Source organism: Pleurotus ostreatus, assembly GCF_014466165.1.
Source record: "Pleurotus ostreatus strain PC9 chromosome Unknown scaffold_7, whole genome shotgun sequence".
NCBI lineage: Eukaryota > Fungi > Basidiomycota > Agaricomycetes > Agaricales > Pleurotaceae > Pleurotus > Pleurotus ostreatus.
The window spans coordinates 349,069-376,841 of record NW_023503162.1 but is presented as its reverse complement, the minus strand read 5'-3'; the positions used below and the strand labels follow the sequence as shown (position 1 = coordinate 376,841).

The window sequence follows — 27,773 nt, the reverse complement described above, 5'->3', positions numbered from 1 at the left end:
TTTATATAGGTCAGTAATATATCTAGTTAATTGTTGGCTATGCTCATCCGCCTTCGACGTCCACTGCAAAGGGAGAAGTTTACCCTCTACCGCTACTGGTTTAGAACTAAGTCTCGGAGAAACGTAATTTGATTCTGAGTACGGCCTACACTCATTTCTACTCGACAAAGGTTACAGGCCGTGTGGCTACAGCAGGCTGACATTTTGGATAGGAATATACCTTGGGAAGGACGAAATCTGGGAGCCAAGCATCGTGGTGCTGACTTGACCAGGTGCATTGCTCTGAGCACTCTGATTGTTTTGCGGTCCCGCTTGGTCCTGGTCCTGATCATTCTGGATTGTGGAAGCAGCGTAATTGAGCGCGACCTGACCACCGGGATTAGTGACCCTGTTACCAAGGTCGAGTGCTAGCTTCGTTCCATTGAACTTAGCAGGGACTAGGTCGTAGCTGCCCTTCTTTTGCCAGAACTTGTTCACCGCTGTCTTTTCTCTGCTTGCGGCTCCAAAGCCAAAGTCGACGGCTGACAGAAAATTAGTTGCGGTAGGACAGTCGCTTGGAAAGACCTACCTGCAAGAGCCGCACCTTGCCATGCGCCAGTAGCGGCAGCGTCGGCCACACCCTCACCAAGTGGACGACCACTTATTGCGTTCTGCACAACCTGGTTCAAAGCGCTTAGCCCGCTGCTGAGCCCAGTTTGTAGAGCCATTCGAGCGGTTGTCCGAAGTACAAACCCGCCAACAACCTTCAAACCATTTGCTCCCGTCGCCCCAGCTAGATTAGCGAACGACGCGGCAGGCAGCATGACGTCAATTCCAGCCGACGCAGCACCACCTATAGCACCTATCACTGCGCCAATGCCAAGTTGTATTCCCCAATCCTTGTCGTTTGATTCGCCCGAGATAGATGCTGAAACGTCGTAACTGAATCCAGATACTCCTGCCCCTATAAGGGCACCTGTAACAACGCCAACGGCGATAGCATTGACGCCTGGCACAAACATGAGAGCGACTCCGGCGACGACGAGTAAGGCATCAACAAGCCTGGTATCAAATCAGACGGGTCAGAGTATCAATGAGCAGGAAGGCGTACCAGTGCCACCAGGGAACGTTCCCATTGAGGTCAATGTAATTGATAGGATCGTTGCGTGAAAATGTGTACATATTGAAGGTCGAAGGTCGGAGCCCCTTGACATCTATGGCATAATTGTCCAATGTCAAGAAGCGACCGATCTGGATACGATATCAATATCCCAATATATCGTTTGAGTATGAGTATGAGTATGAGTATGAGAGGCTTACGTCGGGGTCATAGAATCTTGCCCCAAAGTAATACAAACCTCCGAACTGCTCCTTTCCAGAGAACTTATAACGCGACACGTCAGACCCTTTGATGGTGCGAACTTGCCCGTAGGGGTCGTACTCGTACTCGGTGACAACGTCCCCCGCTACGTTGGAAACAGCGACTGTGCTACCTAAGTGGTCGGTGTGGTAGTAGAGGACCGAAGACGACGTCTGCGAGGAGGAGGATGAAGCGCGTCTGTATCCTTGGACGATGTAGGAAGTGTGAGTCTTCTCCCCGCTGGCAGCAATGTCAACTTCATATGATTGACTCGGATAGATGCGAACATCGCCATTGGGTAGAGTTGCCTTGATCAAACGACCGCTGAAGTCGTAGACAAAGGAGGTCCCGTCGAGATCCGAAAGTCGACCATCCGAGTTGTATGCCATCGATCTTTGGATCTGACCAGCAGCGTCGACTTTCGAGACCATATTTCCATCATCGGAGTATTCGAAGGTGTACTGCGTAGCCCCAGTCTGATTGCGAATTTCAGAAAGTTGCCAACCATTATTGACGAACAAGAGATCGCCTTTCCGGGTTAGATTCCCACTTTGGTCGTATGCGAAGAGCTCCGGTGTTTTTTTCCCCTCTTGAGATCGGAGGTTAGCATTCACACTACGCTGAGTGAGCTGCCCTAGAAAAAAATCAGCCACCCGCCTACTCCGTCACGACGACAACTTTGCTTACCTGCAGAGTTATAAACAAAGGAATTTTCACCTTCGCCGGGCACCATGGACGGTGTGACGGTATCATGTCTACGGACGCGACTAAAGGCATCAATTTGCCAGGATTGAGACTGTACCGGATTGTTGTTCTTATCAAGCGAGAGGGTGGCGACCGTACCATTCTGAGCCAAGGTAGCCGTTGCGATAATGCCGTTCCCAAATGTGCATCTGAGAGGCCTACTAAAGACGTCGCTGTAATCGTCGAATACCACGTATGCACGCCTGTTACCGCTCGAGTCGAGGAGGTCGATATTGCTAACAGATTGACCATCAATAAGCAGGGTACGCTTGATGACACTACCATCAGGGTTGGTAGCTTGCAAGAGGCCGCCGGAGAGAGACCAAGAGTATTCTGAGTTATACGATGAACCGTCAACCGATAGCGTCTCGGAGATGAGGTTGCCGTGAATATCGTAGTTATACACGTGTTGAATGTTCCTCGTCGACGATACAGACACTAGCCGCTCCTTCGTATACTGGCCACCTGTATCGTACGAAAATGTTAGTGTTTCGTCCGGTGTGATCTTCTGGAGCGGCCGCTGAGCCCAATCCATTGTTGTCACGACATTGGTTGCGGTCAGATTGTTGGTAACAGTCCTCTGGAAGGTATGATCGTCAAAAACGACTGATGTATGTTGGGTCACCTTTGGCGTGCCGCTGACTGGGTGAGAGATCTTCTTATCTATAATTCGGGATAGTCCATCCCAACCAACAGCAAGCTGCACTCCCCCTGCATCAGTAATTAAGATAGGCCTTCCCATCGCGTCGTAGCTGGTCTGGACTGGTTGCCCGACTTCGTCAACGGTTTCGACGATAAAGTTCCGTACGACATTTTGGCTGGAAGGCTGGGGGTTGGGAAGGGCCTGCACGTATTGAGTAGTTGTGGCATCGTTCGAGGCGTTGCCATCGGAACGAGTCTCTACAACCTTTGTCCTTCCGCTGTCGAAGGAGTAATTATATGTGATGGTAAGGGGCAGAACTTCCGAGCTCGCTGGAGGCATGGTTTTCTGCACGACTCTGGATAGGGCATCGTAACTCGCAGTGGCGTATGGTGGAGTGGATCCTGAGAAGTAATCACGACTCGAGCGCGTAAGGCGACCAGCGCCGTCATACTCTATGTCTGAGAATATGATGTCGGTGGGATCATCCGGCCTTGGTCTCTCTGTCCTCCATACGCGGTTCAACCCGTCGATGTGGCTAACGGTCCTGTACAAGGCGCTTTGGGGCGAGTCCAGAAGACTTTCCTCGACCTTGCGGAAGTCGTTCCCTTGGACTTCGTATGATCGCCTTGCGACAACCTTGTTGCCCAAGGAGGTCTCAACTACCCGTCCTAATACATCATACTTGAGAGTTGTTACTTCACCATTAGGAGTTGTCGAGGTGATCGGCTGGCCTATAGTAAGGTCATATGTAGCACTTTCCGTAAGCGTGTTATTTGCGGACGTGTGAACCGTTGAAGAAGTGCAGTGCGTGTACGTGTTATCGTAAGCAAGTTTCCGGAGAGACGGCCCCGGCCCACTGACGGTGACGTCGTTTCCTGTGACATCGAGTTCCATGGTTTGAGTTATCCATATACTATCCTTGACCCATTGGCTATTTGCGGTGACCGTACTTGATTTGGGAGCATATGTGTAATTTGTCTGTTTAAGGACGACATCTCCTTGTTTGACGATTTCGCTCGTTCTGTTGCCAATCACCCAAGACGAAGTGTCGTTTTGATATTCCGACAAAATGGTAAGAGGGGAGGCGCTGGCCTGCGTCTGGATGATTGTGCTTGTGATGTTGCCGAACGAGTCGTTTTGATAGGTTACGTTGACATCGTAACTAGGTACACCGCCCTCGTAGTAGCTATCCTCGGTCAAGGATAGAGCAATATGCTGAGTTTTGCCATTGTTCCCCGAGATGGACGACCAGACATTCGAGGTGGTCTGAAGCAGTGTGCTGGTATTCGCCACAGCGGAAGACACATATTTCGTCCGGCTAAGAAGAGGGAATTCCTGATAGTACTCGGTCTTTACCTGTGAACCCAACGTCTTGCTTATCTTGGTAATGCTTTCAAAACCCTCCCATCCACGGCCTTCGTAGGAGTAGCGGGCGTTTTTGTAAGTATATCGTGTCTCGTCGAGGACGCTGGGCTGTGCAGCATATGGAGCCTGGGAGAGCTGGCAAACAACGTAGGAAGGAAAGTAAACAATTTGTGAGCGTGAATGAGCTGCGACTGCTGAAATTGGGGATGCAGAGGTGGATGAAAGCGCTGAAGTGAACGATACATTCCGGGATAGACCATTGATGGCGGACAGAGGGGATCCAACCTCGTTGTTGTCGGTTTCGGGTGTAGCGTCCGTGGTGTAGGTAGTCCGGTCACTGAGTGGCGCGTACGTGACGTTTACTTTCGCGCCAAGACCATTTTCGTAACCAGTCACGTAGTCGACGGGCTGCAGCGTCGAGCAAGGCATAGTGGCGATGCTCAACTTGCCAGTGGTGTCGTGGGTGGCAAGCAGGCAGTCAGCACGTCCAATACCCCTCAGATCAGCCCATGAAACGAAGGACGAGTGTACCCCAGGTTGAGTAACGCCTGTGACCCTGACGAAACTGTTGCTGAAGAATCGAAGTACGTCGACATTCGTTGTGCCGCTTATCGTAGCGAACGTGTTGACAACGTCGACAGTAAACGGGCTAGTAGCCCTAGCCAGTGTTATGTTACCACTATAGGCAATGTTCGTTGTGATCGGCTCGCCAGGCGGGAGGAGCGTAGGGCCTGTACTACGAAGCATCTGTACCTGCAAGTTCCCAGAAAGGTCCTTGGTCGCAACGAGCAAGCTTGCCTTGCCATTGTCTTCGGCGTCATACGGAAGAAACGCGATGGTGGGGACCCACGCTATCGATTGGCCTACACCAGCGAGGGGTTGATCGCTGCGATAAACAAGACGCCCTTCTTGTGACTGAAGTAGGTCGATATGCACGCTATTGCTCCCTTGCACAAATTTGGAAGAGATCAAGAAAACATCCTCGGCGCTGGCGACACATAAGTAAGCCAAAGTTAGAAAAGCGTTAGAAAGGCCTCACTGATCTCCATTCATATCGCCGGTGACCACCTTGGCTGAGTCCACGGAAACGCCGAGCGGGCCCAACTCAGGAGCTAGCGCCGTGTACTTCGAGCCATCTGAAACGAACTGCACAAATTTGATTTGGGGTGATCCAGAGACGAGAACCTGATATATATACACCAGACCAACGTGTCCGTTTCCCTACAGAATGTCAGCATCGAGCTCATTCAATCACCAATAAATCTACCTCGAAATCCCCGGCGTAGAAATTGCCTCCTATAAACTCTGGTGTAAACACGTAACCCGCTTGAGCCACGTAACCGGAAGGAGTTGATAGCAAAACAGTGAGGGTATGGGAGTTTAATTGCTGTGTGATGTGCAGGAAATCGTTTCGGCCGTCCCCATTGAAATCCAGTGGGATGAGCTGAGTGGGATATTGCATTCCATCGAACTGTGAGCTCGGAGTGGTCATTATGTTACCGTTTACGTCCGTCTCGTATACGTCTAAATGAAGCTGTTGGACGCCACCGGACAGACGCTTGGATGCGACAACGATATCGCTTTTGCCTTTTGCCGAAACATCCAAGGGGTAGATCTCTGCGGTAGTATCGTTCGGGTTGAGCACAACGGGCGCCTTGACGTTGTCGAAGACGGCTGGGTTACCATTGACCCAGGAGAACTTCAGGGGACGAACACTGGCACCTGATGGATCGACGATGGTAACTTGACTCAATCTGCTGACGCCGGTGGATGGTGCCTGGTCATACGTCAACCGATAGGTATGGGCAAGCGCGCCTTGTACAGTCAATGCGATTGAAACGAGGCGTTTGTCTATCATCACTTTTGCTCCTCCAACGTACGTCACAGTGATATCGGGTCGAGTTTCGTATGTAAAATCGAGTCGACGCTGATGTGCCATTTCGAGACTGCGATTACCGCCGTAGGAAATCTGAGAGACATAGAAAGCGCCGGAACCAGAAGGTTGGGAAGAGTCGTTGAGGTAAGAATAGGAAACGTAATTAGAGAATGCGTCGATGTATTCTGTAGCGCTCCAAACGCGGGTGGCTGATTGACCGACAGCTTTGATGTTGGAGTTCTACCATCTCCAATGAATATAGGTTCAGAGAACCGGTCAACAGTGAGACGTACCGATGAAGCACCATAGGTACGCTTGGATCCATTGGGTAGGTACTCGACCCAAGAATCAGGGTTGGCAGAGTCGGAACCCTCCGCGACAATTCTTGACCATTGTTCAAGTTCGTACCGATACTCATTGTTGCCAATGCTCATTAAGCGCTGGCCATTCAAAGAGAAACAGTCCTTGCTGTCGTAGTTGATGACGCCTAAGGGACAATGCGTAATAGTCAGGTTTTTAATCCCAATGTACTGACAATAACTCGCCTCGAAACCCATCTTGAGCGATAGTCGCTGGCACACGTTCGATGGAGGAAACACCCGTAATTGCCCAGCCCATTCCGATGGCAGATGCAGAGTTTGAGGCAGAATGATATGAGAGGATGATCTCAGGAGCCATCTTTGCGGGAGACACCTGGACAGGGATGGAGCATGTGAGAGAACCATTCTGATCAACCCCATGGTCGATCTTGGGTGTTCCTACGATTTTACTCATTTCTGTAAGTTGTGAGTGGTGGTCTATGGCATCATGGTGGTTTTTATACCCCTCTTACCTTGATTTCTCGGCGCTGCATTGGAAGATCTTCCCCACGTTGCCCCACCCCGTGGTGAGTTTACTATAGAAAGTTGCAACAGATGCGACAACCAAAGAAGCGAACACCATGGGTCACTGGTACAGTACTTACTTTGTGGAACCTTGTCAAAGTCTGTTGTCATCTGCCCCTGGGTCTAGAAGTTCTTTTCGAATGCTCGACAGGAACAACGTTCGCCCTCTCATCTTCCAAATCCGCATTCTGTTGGCAAAACGGAGGCATCAGTAGAAGAGAAGTTTGCCGCGAACATGAGAGCGTACCTGATGGAGCACTCGTGCGCTCCAGTTCCGCCATGATACTTTGGATATATACTTTCCTGGGGATGAATCGAAAGTTTCATCGAATACAGCTTATCAAAGGAGGACATCTGGTCTCATTCCTCTCAATCATATATCATCGCCTATCTCCGGGGCATTCAGAAGCCCAATTATAAGTAGAAGCCTCCACTAGTAGCCCAGTGTTCGTTTCCGTGATGAAAAGCACCAGTATTGACTTTGTTGTAGCACCCCAAAGGAACGGTAACTTACATCGATATCGAGCCTAACCGTATTCTCGAAGTCAGAGCTAAATTGTATGAGAAACCTTGGGGAAATCCAACTACGAACCAGGAAGAACGGGCGAACTGGGAGGGATTCTGGTAACGAACATGGAAAGGCCGTGGAGTTCAGTAGGGCGATGATTTATCGATCCCTGCGCAAGAGCGAGGCTGCTATTGGTGACTTGCAAGAGATTCGCGGACGGTACTCACTGATGTCATATTGATTCCAGACTGCATGATACTACCAGTAGACACGGCTGAAGTTTTACTGGTATTTCGCGTTGAATAGAAATGCCTCGTTTACTTGATTCGTTAGCATTTGCATTTCTTAGCTGTAGTTGATTGAGCCTCACGACCGTTGCGGAAGGGGGGGTGAGATCATATAATCCACAAGAACCCAGACCAGACACATTATCACCCGACATCGGACACCAACCCGCTGTATGGTAATTGAGCTGTAGGTGCCAGGTTTGACTGGACAGAAAGATCCTCACCTAGCTACTGTGTATAACGGTGATATATGTAGATTACCTTAGAAGCGAAGCTCGGGTCCGTCTGAGCAGCAGCGCCGGCGGTATATACCTCTGCACAGACTGCATCGAGTCTTCCAAAATTTCGAGAGGCGCCAATCTCATGATTATGTAAGTCTGAAGTAGTTCATCACAGTTCAGACTTACTGTCCGTAGTACATCGTCCCAGGAGGGGGAATTAAGACGTTCGCCATGCCAGACGATGGCGACGATCCAATGACTTATTCAAACTTCGTCGCCTTCCAGAGCTTTGTTGTTTGCTTCTGTACTCGTGACTTCGGTAGTGTTGCCGATTAATGCCACTAACATCTGCGGCTCACTGCCGATTGAGTCTCACCTTGATGGTCATGGGATTGCTTCGAGGCCAGGGCGAAGCAAGTAACAATTTTAGGAAGAACGGGGATTATCTCTTCTCTTGCAACGTTAGCTTTTAGTTTCCGTTCAACTGGGTTCTATCCGGGCCATTCCCCGAGGCGCGAGGCCTTTCTAAAGCCAATAGATAGGTAGTGGCCAGTACCGGGCTCGAAAACCCGTTCCAGCTACGGAGAATTGGGGTAAAATCTTCAAAATGCCACGCCTTTGTAGAAGCCTATTCGATGCCGGGGAGGTGTAACTTTAGTACGCGAGCAGATCAAGAGCTGAGCGTTGTGTCCTGACGGAAATTGGCCTTGACTCAATGGTGTCATGGAGTCTGCTGCAACGGTAGAATCACATTGATAGTTAATGAAGCGGGAGCAAATGAGACGATGTGAGAGTATCAAGAGGGCACCTGGGTTTGGGGAACTAAACCCCGACCCCTGCCTCGAAAACCTCTCGATGCACCTCTACCACGACTAGGGCTATTCCCTCTACCACGGTTGAAGATAAACGCCCCGCGCGTGGCACCTCGCCCGCCATGCGGAGGACTATGGGGACCATCTTGCGGCCCAGAATGACCAGCTTGTACTGTAGTCGTTGCAATTGGCTGCATAACAGTTCCTCGACCGTTTTGCGCTGGTGGAGCGCCGCGACGAGGGATATTACCTCTCCCTACACCGTTTGGATTGGACATAATTTGCACGTGGGTTTGGTGACTATACTGAGATTTAGCAGGGAAAGATTTGCAATTTGAATATGGATACTCACTTTGCATGGGGTGCTGGGGCAGCACGAAAGCCGGAAGCTGGCGTTTGGCCGATACCAGGACGTATGTGTGGATAAGGTCCAGAGCGAGGCTTGAATGGTGGATTGTTGTTGACCGTCGGTGGAACTTGGGGGTTGGTTGAGGTGACGTATTGAGGACGACTGAGATTGAGACATGTGTTGAACTCTACAGTGGCGCCGCGATACTGCGAGCATCTACAACCAATTCAGGACAATGTCCCTCCAGTGAAGGACGAACTTACCGATCCCCTAGAGTCACACCAGACATGAACGCAACGTCCCAAACGACATCCATCGATTTGGGATTTAACCCTATCACAACGCCTTTGACAGCCAATGGCACGCCGCCAGAGTCCTGTACCATGATTACCCGATCTCCCAAGGAAAAGTGTTGGTTTTGTAGCCGATAGACAGAATGAGATGGTTTTAGGACTGCCTGCCGTGGAATCCCCTTGACAATTGCCTTCTTAATAGCGGAAGAAGACTTATTTGCGCTCAAACTGTCGGCAAGCTCCTCGATTTTCGAGACCGTTTCCTTAATGACGAAGTGTGTCGTTAGCCATTATCAGCTCAGAGAACAAGTCTGACGTACCTTAGTCAATTGGTCAGCGTATAAGGACACAGGTTCAAAATCCCTGACGCCCTTAGATTTCAGCCAAGCTTTGATTTCCTTCACTTTACTATCAGGATCAGGACCGGAGAAGACCTCCTCAGCCTTTGCCATAGCTGCAAAAAGGATATATGAATTAAGTGGCGACGATCGACGATTCAAAGCATACCGTCGCCTCCTCTCTCGACCGTTTGGAAGATTTCAGGGAATTTTGCCTGGAATTCCGTTAGATGGTAATTGGAAATGTAGACGGAGACCTACGTACCTTGTACTCCCGTATCAAATCAACGGCCTTCTGGCTAAATTCCCAAAAGCGACCATCTTTGCGAGAGTAGTTGATCACTTTCAGTCCTTTTGCTTCGAATTTAAGGCTTAAACCAAGATTGGTTTTTTGGTGATCAGATGTAATGACCATCAGGCTCGAAGTAATCTTGGATAGCGCTCGCCCGGAGACACCGATGATCTCAGCGGTTTTGAAGGATGGGTAATACCGCCCTGAGTCTCTAGCATCGACTATTTCTTTGAACCTCTCGTTCTCGGCCTTTTCTGACGGGAAAAACTAGATTACCAGTATTAGTGACATACACGCACATGGATGATTTAGAACGTACGGCCAATATCACCGAGAGCGTATCTTCTGCTGTTGCAGATACCTGGGCCGGCACTCCGTATGCGTGCTCGCCTAGGAAAAAAATCTTGGTGCCGTCAGGGAACTCCTCTGAAAGTGGTGGTGGATCTTGCTCAAGGAATCGCGGGTCTTCTGAGGCCACCTCGCTCAAGGACATTTGAACGGCGCATTCCATTTCCTTGTTTGGCTCCTCGTAGTCTTTCACAAGAGCGCCGGTCTCCAACCGTTTCAACCCTAAGGTGATCAAGGTGAGTTTTTAGCCCTTCCGAAAAGAAGTTATAACAGGCCTTTTAGTGGTCTGACGTGGAGGAGGACCTCGACATCCCCAGTTATGACACCCCATTTTTTGGAATAAACTTGCTCGATCCGCTCTGATTTCATCTTCCAGTGGCCAAGCCCCTGAGGGGCGTGTGGGTTGGAGACGACCTTTGGGGGTGCGTTGGGAACGACTGACATCTTCTCATACTTGAACAGTGAGTCGGATACAGAGACTACCAAGCCCTCCTGAAGGTAGGGCCAGCCAGTGAACACACGGCGATCCAGAAATTCGTTAGCAATATCCTCCGTCTTGCGATCCTCATGGATATTTTGAATATGAACAACCATGGATTTGTTGCGACTCTCGGAGCCGTGGACATTGACACCGTGGAAGCCCAACTGCGCTGTATGAGGAAGAGTCTTGAGCGATGGGAAGCCTGCGAGGGCCTCTGCCCCAAGGAAGACGCCGTCACATAGACCTTGCACAAGATGCAGACCGTTCAGTGTAGGTAGGTCGAACGGCTCCATGATACAAGTACAGCGGTAGATGGGCGGGAAGAAGCCCGGAAGTGAAGAGGGGTATGTGGTGGGCTCTCCTGGACTGTAGGTGAACTTCGTGCTCATCCCGAAGCTATTTCGCTTGACCTCTGCTGGAGTCAGCCGATGCTCACGACCTGTAAACCAAGTAATCAACCAACGGTTTGGTATCAAGTCGGAGGGGTAGAGACATACTGGCCATAGCCTTAAGTAATCTAGTTTCGTCAATAAACGGAATCTTAACGATAGCTTCCCAGTCTTGCTTCTTTCCATTGAGATCTTGTTCGAACTCCAGAGGATAGAAGTCTAGAATCGGAGAATTTGGGCTGTACATGAGATCCTAATGTCGCCGTTGGTCAAGTTATATTAGAAGCCACTATTCGTGACCATACCTGATATGCCTCGGGGATGTGCTCCATGCTTGCAACGGGCAAGACGCCCATTAACTGCTGAAAAGGTCGGAAGGGCTTGCCTAAGTCGAAATGGAATTCCATCTTGTCTACGCCCTTCAGATCTACGTGCCAAATGAGCTATATCATAATCGCGAGAGGTTGACAATGCTGACCAGATATACGCGGGGCGTAGTGGTAATTGTAAAACCAGCCCCACGATGCTACGCCACTATAATAATAGTGCATCACCCACTGTAGCCCTTCTATGTATCTATACGCTAAATCCCCCATCGACTGCGGGTCATCATATGAGAACTCAAGTTTCCCCTACATTGGAAAATAAGGTCAAAACGGAACCAGAGACGGCGCAATTAAGCGATAGCCTACCATGTAGTAACCACGTTTCCATTCGTCCATCTTCTCTCTCACAGACTGCTCATACCTGGCGTCAAACCCACCATCGGCGTCATCGTCCATGACTTGGGCCTTCTCGTACTTCTGCAATACACGATCTACAGCGGAGTTGGCTTCCTCATCTTCCTCCTCGTCGACATCCTCCCATTCTCCATCTCCTTCCTCAGCTTCATCGCCGCCGCCATCACTTCCCGTCCGTGATGCAGGAATAGGTTCCTCTAGAGAAGCGCCCGGAAATCGCCATGTCACCAAGTTTTGGTCGTCTTCATCATACTCGTCCCATGTTAGACACAGATGAAGCTCTTGTGCCAGTGTTGAGATAAAAGCTCGCTCCCGAGCAGGGAATGTGTTAGGCATGGTCAGCAGTGCCGATCTCGTGTGCGATGTTGACATGGCCGCCCGATTCTCCATCACGAAGGCCTTAACCTCATCAAAAATTTGGCGTTGCGGTGCGGTTAATACTGAAAATGGGTTGAACCGACTAGCATATAACGGCGTGTGGTGGAAATACCTAATCTTGATCTCTTTCGAGCTCCTTCCATATCCTTTACATGCTTCGCTTGTTTCCCTTTGTACCAGTTCAGATCTGCATATTCCTTCTCGAAGACTTCCCGCTCCCATTGTGCCATCTCATCCAGAACTACCTGCAAGCGCTGTGTATTGATGGTCCCGCCATCGTTGATATAACCCCCTATACTTCGTTAGTGATGGCTCCCCGAGATATTGTCTTCAGCTCACCCATTGAGGGCAATACTTTCTTGTACACTTCGAACAGCCTTTCAAGCCCATTCTCGTGGATATGTAGATCAGGGAGATTGGGCAAGAAGTCGTTCCCGACGAATACCGCCAGCAAAATGAAATCGTCAATGACCCGCTCGAGGTTATAGGCGAATGGTATGACGTGTTGGACTTCGTGGAATTCGAGGTCTAGATACTCCCGTAGTAGGGAGAGATGCAACAAATAAAAGTTTACAGATTCCAGGCTGATAGACGCTCATGCATTTAACACCATTCTTTCGAAGATTCAAGGAGCGACCGACCTATTGTTCTTCTTCTTTGAAGATGGTCCGAATTTGACCTCCTCCCGTAGTAAACAAAAATGCGGGTCGTGGCTCGCCAAACCCAGCATGATCAAGTCAGCATCGAGGCCATATAAGCAATGGCGCACGTTCGGGTTGTAGTCAGGTTGTGCGCGTGAGAGACGAATGTATTCCATAATCTTGTGCTCGCCCTCTCCTGGGACCTCATGCCCAGATAATACCACTTCGATATCCCTCCAACTCGAATCTTCTGAGATCTTCTTATTGATAAAGTACTTCAGTTGCGCGGACAGCCGCGTCATAAACGGTGTGCCTAGCATAGTATGAGCGGATTCAAAGAGGAAGGAGGTAGCAGCTCACCAGGCGTAATACAGTTACTGTCAAACGCTTTCTCATCCGGTAACTTCTCGCCTTTGCTCTCAGCTTTCTCTCTCACCTCCTTTGCTTCCTTGGCAGTACGGAAACGACGACTACGTTGTTGATTCATCTTTGCTCGAGGAGCCACACCATCAACAGCCATGAAGAACAGCTTCTTTGGCTTGATTTTGGCGAAAAGGTGGTCCACATATGCGAAAATGGAGGTGAATATTTGCTCTTCGGACAATCGAAAGTGGGCATCCTCGTCGTTTGGGTGAGAGCCTTCATAAATGAGCGAGGAAAGTGCTTCAACAACAGGCAGAGACCTACAATTGTGAATGATGCCGTTGAAATCGAGATATAGGTTGTCTTCACCACCATTTCAGGTAAGCCCCAACGGTAGAACGCGTGTTCACGCACCAAATTCGGGAATCTTGTTCTCTTGAATTAGCTGCGATGTGAGGGGGTACCGTTCACTACGAGGACTTTAGATATCTTCTATGAGGTTATAATTAATGGACCGCACGAGATATAACGAAAGAACTGGTCGAGAAGTCAGCACCAAAGAAGCGTGGCAATGAAGTAATGTCTGACCTTTGGAATGCCTGAAAGGGCGCCGGAATTGAGGCCAGAATCGTGGAGTGAGTCAGGGAGTACTCACCCATGTTTCTCTAATCCTGCGAGCAACAAGGTAATGTAATGATGCTGGAAATATTGACAACCGAATCGAACAACGATGTTGGCAAGCGTGCCGACCGAGCGCTTATCCAAACGTTCATGTGATCGGTGGCAGAAAGGGAGTTCTCCTGACCCCTTTCTTAACCGACGAGCCTTCGGTGCTGAGCGCTGAAGCATGAATGTCAGAAGTCATGCATGTTCATTTTGGTCGCTACGTCCCATGTATACGGATTCAAGATTCAAGTTTAAAATGTTGATACCGCACCGGCGGCGATACGCTAATTTCTCGACCCCTACTAACCGCCGGTCTCACTGTGTCTATAACCTCAGGGTGAATCGGACTTCTGTACGATCACTACTGCTGCAATTATCTTCGTTGCGGTTCTAATACGGGATGTAACCCACGCTGACATGCTTGGTCCCTTCGAGAGTAAGGCTTCGGATGGTTCTGCCTTGTAGCTGACCGACGACATTCAGTGCGGACCTATGTTCGACGGATGTTCATTTCACGTACGAGGGGGACTTCTGCGATTACCTTGCTTGGAAAGCTAGGTCCCCCGTGGTATACATATATGCATTGCTTTACATTCGCTCTATGAGTCATGGGATGTGTTTAATTAGTACATATTGAAACTTCTTACATGCAGAATGAGCCCTAGTTCAAACCCGTTCAATGTCCTCTCAACAACCAGTCACTGAAATTACTACCTCGCACCACGGTAAATGGTCGCCTGCCCATAATGTGTTCTTGCTCTAGCAGGGTGCGACGTTCTGCTGTCAACTTCATGAGGGGAACCTATGATCTTTCACCCGAGGCCTTCCATCGCTATTCAAACACCTTTTGCGCCACTCGCCTATCGCGAACAGGGGCGTTTAATGGTGAAGTCGGGTACGGGCGAGTTGGCCGTTCCCCACAAAATTGAGATCAGACAGATATCTGTTAACCCTTCAAGCGTGATCAAGCGTGATGTATTTTCGAGTTGTACAAAGTATAAAGTGGAATGTATACAAAGCCATTGCGGTGGGTAAAAAAATACAAGTTGTCTCTAAGGCGCCTACCAAGACGTCGGCGACGGGTTGAGCCATCCCACTGTGAGGCACAGCGATAGAAAATGCTAGTGCACGTTTACTGAGCGAGCAAGAAACCAGAGAAGTACTCATCCAAAGCAGCTCCCTCATCGGGTACAACCGTGATTCCGGCCCATAGGTCCGGTCGCACTACGACAACTGCACCGAGTGCGTGGTTGACACCGTAAACCGTATGGGCATCAGACCCAGGGAGGTGATCATCAGAAATCCACCTGACGTTCTTCCTGAGGTATTCCAAGTCGCCGTCTGCAGCGAGGGTCTCATCAATATCTCCTGGAAGTTGCATAGTGATGCCGACGAGCGTGAACTGCTCGCGGCCGAATTTGTTGACGAAGGAGTTCGGTGAGCTGAGGTATTGGTCGAGTGCAGCGAGTCGTCGACGGACAGGCCCTTTCAGATCTGAACCGAAAATTATGATAGGGAATTTGGTTGGTCCCTCGAAAGTGTCGTAAAGGTAGCCAGTGGAGGTAAGGGAGAACGTCACTCGGGGGTTAGGGGCGCGAACTCCCCACCTCACTTCAGTCGCCTGCCTCTTTGACACGGTCTTCAAGGAGCTAACGCCATTGAAACTCTCGACTGTGCGTGGGGGGTTCAATTCGCTGTGTCCATATGGAACGTCGATACCCAGCAAGAATGGAATATTCTTAGCGAAGAAGGCCTTCAAGAAAGCCTTGTCCGGGTCAACAGCCTGAAGTTGCTTGTCGAAGACGAGCCCGTCGTCTGCTTCTTGGTCCTCTCGCTTCTCTGTTCCGATGCCTTGGAGTTTCGAGACGTCAATGCCCGACTCGCTAACGAATCGGAGATATGTCCCAGAAACCTCGATGATCCGGACAGCATGCCTTCGGCGCTCCTCCCCGTAAGTGTGGATCAACTTCTCCGGAGACGCGAGGCCCTTGATAGTCCAACCGAGTTTCCACCCGAGATTAGCGGCGTCGAGGATACTGGCGTTCAGACCGAATGCACCAAGGACACTATGGACGTGGCTAAGAAGATGGTCAGAACCGGTCTGTTCCACTGGAGGAATGGATTTACCATGCATCACCAACAAGATGTACGCGGTCTTTGTAGGAGAATTGTTGCGCGACACGTTCGCTGACTAAACAGAGACGTGAGTAACCGCGGAAAGGAAGTGCCCGAACTACGCACTGTTCCACACCGTAAACCAACTGAGTGGCGAGCCAAACTTGAGCTTGAAGGGATGGAAGATCTTGTTTGCTTGCTCGAGAATCTCCTCCGGAGTGACGTTAGTGATGTTCAATCTGCCGCCCTTCTTGTTAACGAGCGTCTTGTTTTTGGCGGACGAAATCTCCGTGTAAAGCCGGATCATCCCATCTTCACGGGGAATAATGCAGCAACCGCCATGTTCTGAGTTCATAACGAAACTTTCGGACGGCATTAGACGGAGAAAAGCATATGTATGACATCAGCTCACCCGAATACGTTGGCATGGGGGTAGTCGGTTTCAAAGACGGCATCGAGAATACCCCAGTGAATGTCTGTAGTCTCTCCTTCGAAGGGAATACCAGCCTGCTTTCTGATAGTACTATTTCCTCCGTCGGATCCGACAAGGTGCTTGGCTCTGACAACTTCCTGCTCGCCAGTATCCTCGTTTATCAGTGTAACGCTGACTGGGTGGCTGTCGTCGCCTGATTCATCGACAGTGAAGGACTTGACAGTAGTTCTTCGCTCGACTAGCTTCTTGTGCCGAAGAAGGTCGCGAATGTAGATGTGCTCAATGGCTGTTTGCGTGATAATATGAAGGCCGCGGTAGCGAGAATCGGACTGATGGGAGTGCCCCCAGTGGAGGCAACGTCCGTCTTTCCAAATGGCCGTGCGCTCGATCAAAGGTCCTTCTTCAGCGACTTCGGTAGCCAAGCCCCAAGTCCCAATGGTTTCTGGATAGGCACGATGATTGAGTAACAACGACGGCTCCTGCCTGAGAGATCGACATACCTAGGAAACGTGGTTGTACACCATCTTTTCCAAATAAATAAGAATTTGGAGGAGCAACGAGCAATGAGCAAAGGCTTACCGGCTCTACCAGCTAGCAAGGGAGCAGCGGCCTTATCTACACACGTTGGTGAGTATGGAAATGCAAGAAAGGAAGAATATATATCGTACCAACAATTCGGAAGGATACACCTTGCCTCAGCAAGGAGACCGCTACTTCAAGGCCGGAAGGTCCAGCTGGCTCACAGTAATTAGTTCAATCAACACGTGTGATATGTTTGTTTATGACTTACCTCCACAGATGACAACGTCGACTTCAGAGTCCTTCTTGAACCAGCTTGGGAGAACCCCTGGAGCACTGGTACCCGCGAGGAGGGATGGGAAAGTAGCGTCCTTGAGTATCCCCTTCTCATTTGGTTTGAGCGATGTGGGCTTTAGGGCTGGCTCAGGATATACGTAGGAGGGCTTCTCCCCGCTAGTCTCCTCGGTGACTGGCGAGTCCGGTGCTGGAGCCCGATAACCGTTGGTGTACGTGTACTTGTGGAGAGGCATTTGAACAGCTCAATACCGTTGATAGAGTGGCACCCTCCTTTTTATTGTTTCATTGGCCCCGAGGCGCATAAGTTCAAGTGGGGGGAGCCACCTTAGTCCTGCAGATGCAGGACCGAGGTAGTGGTTATTAGTGATGATCTCGTAGCGCAAACCCTGGGCCGAGAGTCTCGAAGTAGCTGAGATGCGCACTTGTGCATATTGCTGTACCCCACGCGTGGGCACATGAGCCCGGATTCAGCACGTTGAAGGGTAGGATCAACCGTTCAAACGTTCTTTGCCGTCAGCAACAGTTGGAAGTAGATCAAGTAACGTAAACTTACGCCACCAACACTGTCCGAACTAATCTTATCAGTAGGCGCCAGGTTCAGAGATAAGATAACAAATTTCATCTACAACGATCATGAGGGCAACTCGCGATTATCTTAGTCTGTGATTTCCTCTCCAACCTTTCTGTTTCAGACGACGACCATGGCAGAAATACACGATCAGTTCGATACCATCCTCATTCTCGACTTTGGATCCCAGGTTTGATGTTTGATTCGATCTACGATGGCAAATGTTCAAGAAATTCACATATAGTATAGTCACCTCATCACTCGAAGATGCCGAGAACATAAAGTCTACGCAGAGCTGATGCCCTGCACTACGAAGCTCAAGGATGTGCACTTCAAACCAAAAGGTGTGCAGGCCCTTCCTCTCCCCGCGATCACGCTGATATTTGGACGTAGGGATCATTCTATCGGGCTCGCCGTACTCGGTATACGACAAGGACTCTCCTCACGTCGATCCAGAAGTGTTCTCGTTCGGAGTACCGATCCTTGGCATATGCTATGGTTTGCAGGTTGGCCGGCTCATTCACCTCAAGCGCCGCAACCACTGACCCCGAGTGCAGGAAATGGCCTGGAATCTTCAAGGCAAAGTCGCGAAGTGCGAGCATCGCGAATATGGGTACGCCCAGATCCAGATTTCGAAGGTTGGTGACAGTGGGTCCTCTGTCGACGCGTTATTCGACGGTCTGGGTGAAGAGATGCAGGTGCTTGCGGACTTACGCCATCTTTGCAGTTTTAGTCTGACTCTCTTTAGGTCTGGATGTCGCACGGTGACCAGCTTTCCGAACTCCCCCCCAACTTCCATGTTATTGGAAGAACTTCGTCAGCTCCTTATGCTGCCATCGCGCACGACTCTAAACCGTTCTACGGGATACAGTTCCATCCAGAAGTCACGCATTCCCCTCGCGGAAAGGAAGTCATTGGGAAATTCATCTTGAACATATGTGGATGTCAACAAAATTGGACCATGGTGCGTTAGTAGCCTCTTGGAGCTGTCCCCGTCCCCGAACACCTCCCTAGGAAGAGTTTATCGGAAAAGAGATTACCCGTATCCGTGAGATTTGCGGACCCAAAGGACGAGTTATCGGTGCTGTCAGTGGGGGGGTTGACAGCACGGTCGCAGCGAAGCTCATGCACGAAGCCATCGGCGACAGGAAAGTTGTCCTTGGGACCAAGTGTAGACTAATATTAACACCTATCTCTCAAACTTACAGATTTCACGCTATCATGGTCGATAACGGAGTACTCCGCATGAACGAAGCTCAGCAGGTCTTCGACATGCTTAATAAGGATTTGGGGGTCAATCTCACCGTTGTAGACGCCTCCGATTTGTTCCTCTCAAGGTTGGACGGTGTAGAAGATCCGGAGAAGAAGCGGAAAATCATTGGTAATACTTTCATTAATGTGTTCGAGGAAGAAGCAGCGAAAATTGAAGCCGAAGCCGAAGAGGAGGAAAAGAAAGGAGCAGAGGCTAAAGGGCGCGTGGAATGGCTGTTGCAGGGCACATTGTACCCAGACGTAATCGAGAGCATAAGTTTCAAAGGGCCTAGCGCGACCATCAAGACGCATCACAACGTCGGCGGACTTCTCAAAGACATGAAACTCAAGCTCATTGAGCCGTTGCGTGAACTGTTCAAAGGTACTGCCCACCTTGTCCGTCGTCTACACGTCGTTCTTCGTTCTGATGGGCCTGTCAGATGAAGTACGAGCCTTGGGACGGTTGCTTTCCATTCCCGCCCCACTCGTCCAGCGACATCCTTTCCCTGGCCCTGGCCTGGCCATACGTATCTTAGGCCCAGTCACTCGTGATCAAGTGAAGATTCTGCAACAAGCTGATAGTATTTATATCGAAGAAATCCGAAAAGCCGGACTTTACGATCAAATCTCTCAGGCATTTGCTGTCCTTCTCCCTGTCAAGGCCGTTGGAGTGATGGGCGACGCGCGGACGTACGAGCAAGTGAGTAACTTTCCCTACATGTGTTGCACCCATGTGGTTGTTGACAACCATGTCGCTCGCAGGTTATTGCTCTACGGGCTGTCCAATCGGAGGACTTCATGACAGCTGATTGGTACGGTGAACTTCAGAATCTTCTAATAAATGCATACTGACCTCGACTGCCAGGTATGCTTTTCCTCCAGCAGTATTGAAACGTATATCCTCCAGGATAACAAACGAGGTTTCTGGAATCAATCGCGTCACTTATGATATCTCTTCCAAGCCTCCTGCGGTGAGTGTACCCATGCGTTCCGCTTAGCATTCTCATTGACAGCAACCCTCTTTTCAGACGGTGGAATGGTTGTAGGTCCTCCTCGGTCTGTGTCCAGCCGAGATCGGGATGATCTAATCTTATCCCCCACGTTATACATTGCTTAATTTCCCCAATTCTGACTATTACGTATATATCATCTCCCTCCAGGCGCATCAGCACCACTGAATACACACAGCTACTAAATTGTACATGGTTTTTTAGCTACGCAGTTTCCGTCAAGGGCCCTTGTCAAGCTTGGGAAACCGGAGGTTATATACACATATTGCACCACATGAAGGAAGCGTCAAAGTGGTTGTGCAAAGGTTCCAACACACGAAAATCGATCAGGCACCTTTTCCGGGAGTATCCAGGCAGTTTGACCAGTGGACATACGTCGAAGTCATGGGGTCGCACGCAAAGAGTGTTGAAATTGATAAAATTCTACAGGGGTCCTTGCCTGACAGTTACTTTCAGTTGATAGTTGATGGACGACGCTTCTTCAAAATATACCTTGAGAAAGATCCCGCGGATCTGACATAAACGGACACCTGAAGTCCTGAAGGCTGGCACTTTTGATAGGAATCAATTTGTAGAGGCGGTTGTTGCCCAAGCAATTGCGGAGTGATCACTGACAGAGAATTCAAGGAATTGGTGCTCACCCAAGCGGGTGACGATTTTCAACGCGTCTGAAGTGGTGAGGTTCGGCTTCTCAGACCGCATTCACCGCTCTTGCTACGTTTGGCATACAGACTTCTATCCGAGGGCTTTGGGGTAAAGACATAAATAATCATTGCGGCGCATTAACAAACTTTGGGCGAGGCGCTTGGTTGAACCATATGAAGCCCATCGTGTTTTACTCCCTCCGTAGACTTACATCGCTCCAATAAGGAAATATCAGTTCTGATCGTATGAAGCTATGCTTCCATGATGGAGGCCTCGATCGCTTTTGATTGTCTATTGTCTATTGTCCGGGAATCAAGGAGGCTCTAGTACGCGCCTCGCTGGAGGCCTGTGTCGTACATGTGAAGTAAGCCGCGATGCATCTAATTGACTGAGCACGTAGCTGATGATCCCAAGTGTAATTTGAATACCAACACCCACCTTGACCCCGTCAGGGAGCTAGCTATTCGCCTGCGTGGACATCGGTTCCCAGATTGAGTGCTTGCTACACCAGTGGGCGAGAGTAGCGGGGTTTGATAAGTCTATACTACCAGAAGCTATGGGTAGATAGATGACCGGTGACTTACTGGGCTCTCGGGGACACCCGATGTACAGTAACTTCGAAGTCGGTCAGAAGGCGCCTTGACCTTGCCCGACGGCCCGTTTCTCAGCGGACGGAGTCGTGGGGCTCGTGCGATTGTGGTTACTGGCACAAATCATCGTGTAAATGGTTGACATTCAAGCAATCGCCGTTCCCACTCTAGCAATGGGAGGAACGGTGTGATGGCGTTGTGGCTCTACCTCGAAGAGACTCTCTTGTGAACGATCAGTCGGTTTGCATGTTTCGCCAGTCGTCAAATGTCCTAGCATCGGAATGCCTGGTCCCAGCAACTCCTTCGGGGCCAGCGGAGATATATGCGAAACAGTGCCTCGTTGGTCGGGACTTTCGATCGGACTGGACAGAGCTAAAGTGATACTTGCTAGGGTGATCCTTGGGCCTGAAGCTGAGACATGGAAGCTGAACGGAACACCGAGCAAGCGCGTAGATCTCTCCTACTTCCTTGACAGACGACACGGGTAAACGGGAGAAGCCAGAAGTTAGGCTATCGGGGTTGAAGGAATTAGATGAACGGTACACCCAAGGCACATGGTTAGGTAGTCCATATGGTTGTCGAAGACGATGAAGACGGCCACGAAGCTTTTATGAAAAGCTAGTTATTGAACAAGCCTTATAACTAGTTCGGGCTCCGAAGGCAGTATGTTCAGACTCAGAGAAGTCGGAGACTGAAGCCTTGTTATCCATCTCCCAGGATTCAGTGAACCATCCAATGTTGAATGTATAGATTCAATAGTAATGTACAATCTGTATCTCTAGTATGATATTCAGGCTGATTGAGGAAGACGGAGTTCGCAGAATGACACGATTCCACGGCACTCCCAAATCCTGCTCAATTCGAGCCCGGCTCTGTGTGCCAAATCACGAACCATAGCTGGCGTACGCTCCATGCCGTTGATAATGGTCATCATGTCCAAATCTCTGCAGTGGGCGAATTTGGTGAAAGCACCGTAGTTTGCAGGAAGAGGAGCTGGGGCGGATTGCAATTCCGGGCAGCCGACGGTGGTGCTATGGGAAATCCTAGGTGAGTCGTCGTTATAATTTGCAAAGAGCGTTGACTCACTTCATGACTTGATCGGCAATTAGGACGCGAGTGTTGGGGCCCATGCTCGGAGTCAAGCCCTTCAGGATGTCAACGCAGCGGTCATCTTCCCAGTCGTGCCTATTGGTGGTATTGGTGGGAGAGATGAGGCTTCGCACAACAACTCCGCCGAGGTGACTTACAAAATATATCTGAGCAAGAAGGCATCTGGGCCCTTGACCGGGTTTTCGTCGAAGAAGTTGTGTGGCATCAGCGTAACCCTGTTCTCGAGGGCCTGAGGGAACTCTTTCTCCCACACGGTACGAGCCTGCGTGATGACCTGCGCTCTGTCTTGAACAACGAATCTCAGGTTGGGATACCTCTTTGCGAGGTCCATGCTCATGCCACCTATCACCGTTAGTCGTGAAGCGAACAAACGGGGAAAAGCGAACTTACCAACACCTCCGCCAACGTCCACAATCAAGCTGTTCCCTAGTGACTCCCATGGGAAGTCTATGAATAGACGATCAGTACTCCGTGGGTGTTCTGATATTGCGGAGTAGCTCACCATAGTATAAGGGTGTTCCCAATACACGACCACCGCCGAGCATGGCTAATCCGAAAATGTCTAATTCTGGTCTCCGGGTGACCGTGCCGTCAGGCTGCTTAACACCCTCTTCCAACCACTCCCAACGGGACAGTTTCGTGTTCAAAGCTTCTTGGAAAGCGGTGACTTTCACGTCGTTGGATTTCCCTTTGATGGGATCAACGAGAATTTGCGGGAGCTTATCAGAAGCTGAGTAGATGTCCAATGCGCTAGGTTCGCCATCCAGGTGAGCATCTCTCTACGCAAGCAAACGAAATCACATACAGAGACACAATGTAGGCTCGCAATGGCTCGTTGTGGACGAGTGTCTTGCTGACGCTGTTGTTCGCGAAGTGATCATTCTGGACTTCTGCGAAGATGTGGGCAGAGCAAAGTGTCCTTAGGACTCGTGCTTTAAGCCAGGGTCAGCATCCAGTCGAATCAACTCCGCGACACTCTGACGTACCGAGTTTGCGCGAGTCGATACCGGTTGCCTTCGCCAACACATCGATGTGAACGCCAACTTTCGGATCGGCGTTAGCAACAAGGTCTGCGATACGGTGCTCCGAAGCAATATGGAGCGCTCGGGCCTCGAAGTATTCGCAGGCGACGGTCAACAAGCGGCTTTGGGGTTCGTCGACCAATTCGCCAATCAGGCCACAGGAGGCCATGATAGTACGGGTCGCATTATAGATTTCAACGGAGGGGAGTTTGCTTCCTACCCAATCCTCTTGCTGCGAGGCCTTGTCCTCCTTCTGCCATTCCTTTACTAGCCCAGTTGCAGCATCCTGCAATATCTGGATGGTAGCCAGGAGCTTTTCGACGCGTTCAGATTGAGCCATTGGAGTGGTCGGAAACGGATAGTGGTTGTTATATCAAACGATGCACACATCAGGACTTATAAAGCGTTCTACTGCCCCAGCCTGCCCCGGGGTCGAGAGACGCTTCCCCTGCTATTTCATAACGCAGGGTTTACCAGGCCTGCTTTCCCCTAACGTGGCGCCCTCACGTGATGCCTTCCTCTAACCCCGGTCCAAGATGGAGGCGTACAACGACCGTGTAAGATTCAGATTCCATCGTTGCCTTATCTTTTCTTCCTCTTGTGTGTCTCACTATCAATGGCTTGTATGCGGCCGTTCTATAGATACGCCTCGTTGACACGGCGCTCGTCCACAGAGGGTCATCGCAAGGCAGTGATATCCGTTTCTCTCCTCTTGGCACTGAATTCCCAAACGGTACCCGAGTCTATTGGAACCCTCCCCGTGATTGGCGCGGTGTCTTGTGGGGATACCATAGTAGCGTCCAGCGGCCGATATCCACTCAACACTGGCTTTAGTTGATAGTCCGTTGTCTGTCATGCTGGATGCATACGGGTGCTGTTTCACAACTGAGACGCCTCCACACGCAGGTATTGTCTTGCATGGCCTCTACCGAATTTAACCTTCTGAGTTTATGTCAGACTGCGAACTTGCAGGCACAAACAACGTCATTACGATTGTAACGGGGACATGGACGCCACCAGATCGCGCCCGGCAACTAGATACGTCCATAACTAGACAACCTAGGAGGAGGTAAGTCGATTCAATACCCCAAGATTCCCCAACTTCCGTGACAGCTCGTGGACATTATTGATGCGCTCTGTAGAACAGAGATCATTACTCCTAGACGTCTGGACTCGGAGCCGTTATGCGATGATCCAGAAGGCGGGTCCATCTATATGTTGGCCTTTGGTAGGCGATAATGATTGACCTACCGAGAATGTTTATTGGCGCGCCTCCCTGTCCGACTCGGGAGACCTTTCTGACATGATTAACATTACGTTCCAATCATCTTCAACCATATCGTCGGCCGTTAGGAACTGACTGATTAGTACAGCCGCCAGGAATCCATCGTGCATCTATCTATGCTGCGGAATGATATCATCCTATGCCCGACACCGAGAGCGTCAATCATCCCGCTAGCTTGATGTGTTTTGGCTTTGACCTCTGTGTGTCATTTTGCAATGTCTTCAATTGCTGACTATGGTGGTTGATGATCGGCTGGCACACCGTGCGCTGATACGTACCTTTAAACTGGGATTGTTAAAAGTAAGGTGAAAGTAAGCGGTTTATTTCCTTGGTACTTTTGAGCTGAATATTAGGAAAGTATTGAGCAGAAATTGCCATATAAGGAAATTTCTGATCAATACTTCTCTGATATTGCACCCGAGAGTATCGAGAAAGTAATCTGAATACTTTTACCGTACTTTCTTTAGTTCCAGTGTAAAACTACGAATCAGTGCACGGTGTGTGGAAATAACCTCCAATGATATTCTTCTTCCCCAATCTCGTTGACCCTGTAGATGCCGTAGGGTTCGGTAACTTACTTCTGGGAGAAGGCATCTCGCGTGTAAAGAAGATATCAATTATGGGCGCGAGGCAAGTGCGGAGCGACCGGTGTATTCCACACCACGGATGAATAAGGCGTGTATGTAGTAACGGTGGAAGAAGAACCTAACGGTGTTCTTCAATAATAGCTTGGCTTACTACGCCATTCATCTTATCCGCCGAAACGGCACAGTAGAAGAGACGTGGAAGAAGGAGAAGGAGAAGAGTGCGTATGTACAATAGACTCTCGGGGTATTGCTCATTGCGGGGGTATCGGGACGTAGCCGCAAAATCGGCTTTACGAGCAATTCTGCCTATTCAAATCCGAACTTGGTCATGACAATCGCGTTTACGGTTTAACCTTGTACCCAAAGTCTTCTATCCCTCCAAAGTGGGTACGGCTTAGGATGTTAGTGGTGGTTTTACGCATGAGAGATACAAAAGAAGCAAGGATCAGAATCTGAAAGGCTTGTTTCGATGTTAACTTTCGATTCAATCAACGAATGCTACCATGTGGGCACTCTTATCGGAAAGATAATGATTGAATAGTGGGACTACGCGATCAATATGAATGTGCTAGGACGGGGATGAGCGTCCTAAGTGGTAAATCAGAATCGTCCGCGGGTAAAGGGGTGCGATCGTCTCGCCATAGACAATCTGAGTCTAATCGGAGTCCCTAGCTCAAGAGTCATGGACAAGGGTGATTCCGAAGGCTAAGAGGGAGAACCGCAAGTTTCCGAAGGGCGACGTCAGCCTGTTAGCGAATTTGATAGGGATGGTCCAATGAGGGGTAGATTGCGTTCATTTAGATTGCGTCGCGGGATGTGGTATCAAGGATGTAGCCGTAGTAAATATGATTGGGTCAACCCTCGACGCCGCATATCTAGGTCGCCATGGTGGACTCGTAGCCTCAATGCCGTTGCCTGCCGGATAACGTTATGTTCGGGCACGATGAAGCGAGGACAGAAAACGTCCTCGGTGATGAGAGTGTGTAGAGGGCTGCGCAACCACTGGACGGATTTCATGGAATCATCATGGGATAAAGGGTGATGAGAATGGAAAGGGTACCGATTGATGGGCGTGTATGTTGTCGCAGGAATTCAACTTCAAACCAGAAGCCACCTCGGGCACCGGTGCGATCGCCTGGAAATGACGACCCACCACATGACGGCGGGGCTAGGCCTATCAGGATATTCGAGGATTCAGAAGCTGTATCATTAGCTTCCCGTTTCTTTGGAGAATGAGCATCACGGTAACGTTTGGGCGAGGCTTTGGCTTGGAGAGATGGCTACACGTTCTGATGCAGTCAGTTAAGAGACTCTTCTAACCCCATGCTATGACATGCATCTGGTTGAATATTGATTGATCAGGGCGCCCTTTCTGTTGCTAGCTGGTGGACATGTCGCCGAGACCGAGCTGTTCTGAGTGGGCACCGTGTCGACAAATGTGGAGTTGTGTGGATCGTACCTCCGCGATTGCGGGACGTCGAGTGTTAGCTTGAATCCCGTCTACGGTGAATATTGTGGCGCAGGAGACATATCCCATATGGAGCGACATACCGATGCATTAGGAGATCACAACGCCTGTAGATGAACTATTCGGGCTAATATGAGTGGACTGGCTTCTGGCTACTGCTTCGCAGGTTCTTCACACAACCCACCTTTCCCCCGAGTTCCCCTAGAGTGACATGTAAAGCCCATGGGCCTCTTTGATGGCAACTCAAGAAGTTCCTGTTGATGCTGCGTCGCCTTTTATGGGGCATCAGCAACAAATCAACGATAGCCAGTATTCCTGTCTCGCTTACGCTCGCGAGGGCTATGGCAAATAAACGCAAACAAGATCTACTCACCGTCTCACACCGAATTAAGCGCCGTACCATTGCCCCTCGGCTTTGTTCTGGCGAGGAAAGATCTCGAAGAATGCCGTTTGAGCATCCGCCCTTGTCGCGTCTTCTTGTGTTCACTTCATAGGAGTGTATTGGCGTGCATCTGGCGTGCATCAGCTTGGTACGATGGGAAGGGGCGCTCTTCCCATTGGGCAATTGAACCTGAAGGACTGACCGGCCACAATGTACCGATGAAGGTTCCTTGCGGGGCCAGCGCATTCCAGGGGGACAACAGATTCGCTATGCCAGATCTCTAAGAAGTATCTCCTTTGCGGACAGACGCGGAAAAACGCTTCAAACTTACCTTCTCCGCAATCTTCAGCCAGTGCATCCGCATCGCATCATGGCCATCACTTCTCAGACGAATGGATTCCCTAATTCGATGACCCTCGCTCTTACAAAAACTAACCGACCTTTCAGATCGGGTGCCCGTTAAATTACCCCCTACCGGTACACACATATATCATCTTCCTCAATTTCGTTTGCTAGATCCACTTCCGTCCCAAG

The 27,773-nt window shown here is 50.0% G+C and overlaps 6 protein-coding genes across 6 annotated transcripts; 1 reads left to right on the top strand and 5 right to left on the bottom strand.

Annotated features, from left to right (window-relative positions):
• Positions 1–186: 186 nt before the first annotated feature.
• On the bottom strand, positions 187–6,645 carry PC9H_009300 (uncharacterized protein; the record flags this gene model as incomplete). Its single annotated transcript, XM_036778805.1, has 9 exons — positions 187–521; positions 569–1,041; positions 1,091–1,230; positions 1,300–1,973; positions 2,027–5,079; positions 5,131–5,312; positions 5,359–6,207; positions 6,261–6,454; positions 6,549–6,645. 9 exons carry the CDS (start codon positions 6,643–6,645, stop codon positions 187–189), a joined length of 5,997 nt encoding a protein of 1,998 aa, XP_036628194.1.
• A 2,018-nt stretch (positions 6,646–8,663) lies between these two features.
• Positions 8,664–10,462, bottom strand: PC9H_009299 (uncharacterized protein; the record flags this gene model as incomplete). Its single annotated transcript, XM_036778804.1, has 7 exons — positions 8,664–8,979; positions 9,032–9,244; positions 9,292–9,584; positions 9,642–9,775; positions 9,829–9,874; positions 9,925–10,218; positions 10,271–10,462. The coding sequence occupies 7 exons, from the start codon at positions 10,460–10,462 to the stop codon at positions 8,664–8,666; spliced, it is 1,488 nt and encodes a 495-aa protein (XP_036628193.1).
• Positions 10,463–10,563: 101 nt separating this feature from the next.
• Positions 10,564–13,950, bottom strand: PC9H_009298 (uncharacterized protein; the record flags this gene model as incomplete). Its single annotated transcript, XM_036778803.1, has 13 exons — positions 10,564–11,219; positions 11,278–11,422; positions 11,475–11,596; positions 11,648–11,801; positions 11,862–12,349; positions 12,400–12,579; positions 12,627–12,871; positions 12,929–13,241; positions 13,289–13,654; positions 13,706–13,761; positions 13,812–13,828; positions 13,880–13,890; positions 13,947–13,950. 13 exons carry the CDS (start codon positions 13,948–13,950, stop codon positions 10,564–10,566), a joined length of 2,757 nt encoding a protein of 918 aa, XP_036628192.1.
• Positions 13,951–15,089: 1,139 nt separating this feature from the next.
• Positions 15,090–17,554, bottom strand: PC9H_009297 (uncharacterized protein; the record flags this gene model as incomplete). Its single annotated transcript, XM_036778802.1, has 8 exons — positions 15,090–16,035; positions 16,085–16,148; positions 16,199–16,434; positions 16,485–16,947; positions 17,006–17,029; positions 17,085–17,120; positions 17,174–17,239; positions 17,296–17,554. 8 exons carry the CDS (start codon positions 17,552–17,554, stop codon positions 15,090–15,092), a joined length of 2,094 nt encoding a protein of 697 aa, XP_036628191.1.
• A 468-nt stretch (positions 17,555–18,022) lies between these two features.
• On the top strand, positions 18,023–20,186 carry GUA1 (GMP synthase (glutamine-hydrolyzing); the record flags this gene model as incomplete). Its single annotated transcript, XM_036778801.1, has 10 exons — positions 18,023–18,079; positions 18,134–18,233; positions 18,283–18,395; positions 18,447–18,587; positions 18,638–18,853; positions 18,904–19,522; positions 19,581–19,840; positions 19,903–19,952; positions 20,006–20,111; positions 20,169–20,186. The coding sequence occupies 10 exons, from the start codon at positions 18,023–18,025 to the stop codon at positions 20,184–20,186; spliced, it is 1,680 nt and encodes a 559-aa protein (XP_036628190.1).
• Positions 20,187–22,175: 1,989 nt separating this feature from the next.
• PC9H_009295 (uncharacterized protein) lies at positions 22,176–23,857 on the bottom strand (the record flags this gene model as incomplete). The annotated part of the gene is made up of 7 exons (XM_036778800.1): positions 22,176–22,416; positions 22,472–22,570; positions 22,633–22,837; positions 22,886–22,942; positions 22,998–23,245; positions 23,301–23,427; positions 23,482–23,857. The coding sequence occupies 7 exons, from the start codon at positions 23,855–23,857 to the stop codon at positions 22,176–22,178; spliced, it is 1,353 nt and encodes a 450-aa protein (XP_036628189.1).
• Between the last annotated feature and the right edge of the window lie 3,916 nt (positions 23,858–27,773).